This window comes from Octopus sinensis, linkage group LG10 (genome assembly GCF_006345805.1).
Source record: "Octopus sinensis linkage group LG10, ASM634580v1, whole genome shotgun sequence".
NCBI lineage: Eukaryota > Metazoa > Mollusca > Cephalopoda > Octopoda > Octopodidae > Octopus > Octopus sinensis.
This window is the reverse complement of record NC_043006.1, coordinates 25,959,408-25,964,407: the sequence shown is the minus strand read 5'-3', so window position 1 is coordinate 25,964,407 and position 5,000 is coordinate 25,959,408. Positions and strand designations below refer to the sequence as shown.

At 31.5% G+C, this 5,000-nt stretch overlaps 1 protein-coding gene across 1 annotated transcript in view; it reads left to right on the top strand.

Annotated features, from left to right (window-relative positions):
- Positions 1–3,912, top strand: part of LOC115216710 — a 4,286-nt gene extending 374 nt beyond the window's left edge. Inside the window, exons 2-3 of the mRNA XM_029786243.2 lie at positions 2,522–2,629; positions 3,164–3,912. Coding sequence (XP_029642103.1) covers positions 2,522–2,629; positions 3,164–3,286 — 231 coding nt within the window. The 3' untranslated portion in view covers positions 3,287–3,912. The remainder of the gene's footprint in view (positions 1–2,521; positions 2,630–3,163) is intronic.
- Positions 3,913–5,000: the final 1,088 nt, after the last annotated feature.

Genomic DNA, 5,000 nt, shown 5'->3' with positions numbered 1-5,000 from the left:
GTATGTTGCTTTACGTAAACACACACACACACACACACACACACATATTTACACACATCTATCCGTACACACACACATGCATATGTATATATATATATATCTTTTCCTTGTTTCAGTCATTAGACTGCGGCCATGCTGGAGCACCGACTTGAATTTTTTTTTTTTAGTCGAATGAAGCGACTCCAGTACTTATTTAAAATCTGGTGCTTGGTCTTTTTGCCGAACTGTTAAGTTATGGGGACATAAACACACCAAAACCGGTTGTCAAGTGGTGGTAGGACACGCTCACATACATATATATACACACACACACACACACACACACACACACAACACACACACACACACACACACACACACACACACACAACGGGTTTCTTTCTTTCCTTCAGTTTCCGTGTACCATATCCACTCACAATGTTTTGGTCGGCCCGAGGCTATGGAAAAATACACTTGCCTAAGGTGCCATGCACTGGGACTGAACCTGGAACGATGTTATTAGGAATCAAACTTCTTCATCTATCTATCTATACATACATACATACATACATACATACATACATACATACATACATACATACATACATACATACATACATACATGCGTGTGTGCCACACACATGCTTCGCCCCAAACCTCAAATAAAACTTAGAAAAGTTGGATTATTTGTATATAAATAATTATAGCAAAACATCTGACAGGAGATAATTCCATTTATCAGAATCAATCGTAAGAAATATCACTTCGGCACAATCAGATTTGGTCAAACTGGTTAAGAGAAAAAAAGAAAAAAAAAAAAAAAAAAAGACAGAGAGAGAGGAAAAAAGATCGAAAACTGATCGAAAATTGCTCTTCAAAGAGTGCAACTAGAAATTGTAGGTATGACGTAGTATGCAGCTGGTCTTAGCAACCACGTGATTCATTAGATTTTTCGGTTTTGTTGGTGACGAATGTTTTGGTTTAACATGCTTTGGAAGTGCAACACTCCTATGCACACACACACACTTATAGGTGTGTGTGTGTATCTTTATTTTATTTTTTCTCAGTGGACTCTGGTCATACTGGGGCACTGTCTTGAAGAATTTTAGTCAAATGAAGCGACTCCAGTACTTATTTTTTGAAGCCTGGTACTTATTCTACCGATGTTTTTGCCGCTCCTTTCAAGAGGTTGACAAGCCAATACCAGTTGTCAAGCGGTGGTGGACAAACATAAAAACACACACACACACATTTATTATTATTATTATTATTATTATTATTATTATTATTATTATTGTTATTGTTGTTATTATTATCATCATTATTATTATTATTATCATTATTATTATTATCATCATTATTATTATTGTTATTGTTGTTATTATTATTATTATCATTATTATTATTATTATTATTATTATTTTTCTGCCTTCCATCCTTTCACGGTCGAAAAATTAAGTACCAGTGAAACACTGGGGGGTTGATGTAATTGACAAGTCCCCTCCTCCCCTCAAAATTTCAGGCTTTGAGCCTTTACTAGAAAGGATTATTATTGTTGTTGTTGTTTAAAACAGTTTGATTTCGACCTTTTGTGACTCAAGGTTTTCTAGTTCCTTGAGTCCGACGAGCTTTCTGAAAGAAGCCTACAAAACGCGCTCAAGGCCAAAAGCTACGACTCCAACTAAATGAGCTGAGTGCCTCTTTCTTTCGTTAGCGCACTCACTCGAATACATACATACATACATACATACATACATACATGTGTGTATGTATATATATATATATATATATATATATATATATATATATATATATATACATGGTGGGCTTCTTCTGGTTTCTGTCTACCAAATCCACATTCACTTTTTTGGGGGGGAATTGGATCTCGAAGTACATATAAAGCTATAAATAATAGTATGTAAATATTGCATAGACAAGAGTTGTGGGTTCAAATCTCACAGGCAACCTTTGACTTTTATTTTATTCAAAAGGGTTTTTCAATCTAATATTTACATGGTATTATTTATATCTTAATATATATATATATATAGTGAGATTCAGTTAATAAAAAAAAAATTATTATTTAATGTTCTCTCAAAAGTTTATAAATTCTTATGATGTCAACTATGTATGTATTTATATATATTTGTAGCCACTTTAACATGGCTGTCCGTTCAAGCAGACTCTACTGCGATTTTTTAACCCCAAGAGGACATCTCCTAGCTGGTTAACAATGTACAGCTTATATATATATATATATATATATATATATATTATATATATATATATATGAATGTGTGTAAAACTGTGTTTATGTGTGTGTATATGTACATATATATGTGTGTATATATATGCATAATGTATTTATATATATCTGTATGTATATATTTGTAAAAACAGTTATATATATATATATATAATATATATATATATATATAATTATATATATACGTATGTATGTATGTATGTATGTATATCATAATAACAGTTGGATGTTATTCAAATTTTTTTTATCTCCTTTATTTCTTTTTTATATTTTCAGATGTCTCCTTCAGAAATACAACGAAGAAATGAAATGAAGAATAGAAATAAAGTTGCTGCCAAGAAATATCGTGATAAACAAAGGATGAAGAAATATGAAAATGAAACGGTCAGTGAATAGATTTTGTTGTAAATTGAAATGATTATGTTGTTTATTATGGTGTATTTAAGAAGCTTTTAACAAAATGAACCAGCTTTTGTATTTCAAAATGCAATTTTCTCTAATCCAAGGGATTCATAAATGTAAAGTAAATATACCCTCTATTTTGCTTTATATATGCTGTTAATACTTTTTGGTGTGATATGAGCCTTTTCCAAAGTATCTGGAGTTATATAGAAGCAAAGTGAAAACCTTTTGGAATTTGGAGTTTACACAATTAATCAGTATATACACAGGTGGTTGAATTGAGAATGTTTCAAATTATGAGATAAGAGGTTTATATCTCATTGTTAACATTCCACTGTAATTAGCCAGCTGTCTCTTACTTTAATTAATGAAGATTTTGTTAATTTCAAGTGCCAGACCTGGTGATAAAAAATTTCAATCAACTCACTGAAAAAAAAAAAAACCAGAAAAATAACTAAACTCAATATGAACAAGTAACAACTGGGTTATTTCAAACAATTTTCTTTTATATTGCAGGTGCTGGAAGAACTGACAACCAAGAATAATAATCTAAAGCAGTTATACCAAGAAATGTTGTCAATGCTTATGGATCTGAAGGCTCAAGAGAATCCTGTTGTTAAAGCGGAACCATATCCATGAAGAAAGAATCAGTCAAGATGAACTCTGAAAATAACCTTATATGGTTTTTATGATAAGATATAAAACCCAAGTAGAAGTAATTGATTCTTGATATACATTCCTACAGGAATGTCATTGAATTCTATACAATACTTCTACTGAGAATAAAGATGTTTTGCGGAAGCTAATTGACACTGGATCTCTCTTGTTTAAACCTGAAACAAGAATGAGATTATTACCTGGCTGGTGGCACATATCCCAATATTCACCTTCTCAATTACCAATACAGTCCTTTTTTGGTCATTTGTAATATAAAGCATAAACGAACAAAAATAGTATCATCCATGGTAACGGTAAAATTGTTGATGAAATATTGTGGATAAAATGAGAATTACTGAGTGATGGTTACTAAAATGTTGATGGAATAAATAAATACTTATTCATTCCATTCTCTACCAGAAAATTGCCATAGTACAATGGCTACAGACCGTGCGCTTTGGGCTATGTTTTTACTTTTGAATCTGATTGTAAAATTTGAGTTGGAGATGAATTGTTTATATTATGAGACAGTTCGATGTTGTTAAAGTAATGAAAATTTTATAAACATATTTTGTCATTACTTATGAATAAAAAAAACTTTAAAACTTCTGTTGATGTGAGCGTCATTATTTAATACATACAACACACACATATGCTTGAGTGTGTGTGTGTGTGTGTATTGTGTAACACATAAAAGTATTAGTTTATTTCAATATTGTAAAATTGTAAAAATTGCAAATAATAAAACATCAAAAGTTGGAATTTCATTGATTGAGATATATATATACACACACATACATACACACACACATATATATATACATATACGCACACACACACACACACACACACACACATATATATATATATATGCATATTCTTTCATGCATCTATCTATCTATGTGCGCACGTGTGAGTGAATGTGTGTGTGTGTGTGTGTGTATGTATGTATGTATGTATATATATATATATAAGTTCATGCTAATGTTCCAAGAGTCCAACATATTCCTGTGCATGAATTTGGACGAGAGAACGTGGTCAAGATGTTGATGGTAAAGAGCAGTAAGTATGGAGTTACGGGGTTGGGTGTTAAATCTGGCGGTGTTATGAAGCCTGATGTTAAAAAGAGGGTGGAATTAATGATTCTTAGTGTTGGCAAGAATGTCGAAAAGCAAAACAATTGGACGAGGAATGGAATGAAATTTAATAGTATTTTAGAATGTCTAATGGAATTAAAATTATTTTTATGTATTTGTGTACAGTTAAACTAATTAAATATTATTTTACAGAATAATAGAATTAAAATTTCTTTAATTAAACCCCTTTCTAACATGGAAGTATCCAGAGAGTATTTTAGGCACGTAATGCTTTATGAGTACAAAAAAGGAAACTCTGTAATCGAAGCGACTCGAAACATACACTCAGTTTATGGGAAAGAATGCTTGAATGAAAGAACTTGAAGAAGATGGTTTGAAAAATTCAGAAGTGGAGATTTCAGCCTTGAAGATGAAGATCGAACAGGACGTCTAGTTGAGTTTGATGATAAGCTCCTTGAGGCATTACTTAAAGAAAATCCAGCATTATAAGTTGAAAAATTGGCAATAAAGCTTAGTTCAAACCATACAACTGTTCATCGTCATCTTCAATAACTTAGAAACGTTCCTCAACTTGGAAAATGGGTGCTTCATGAATTGTC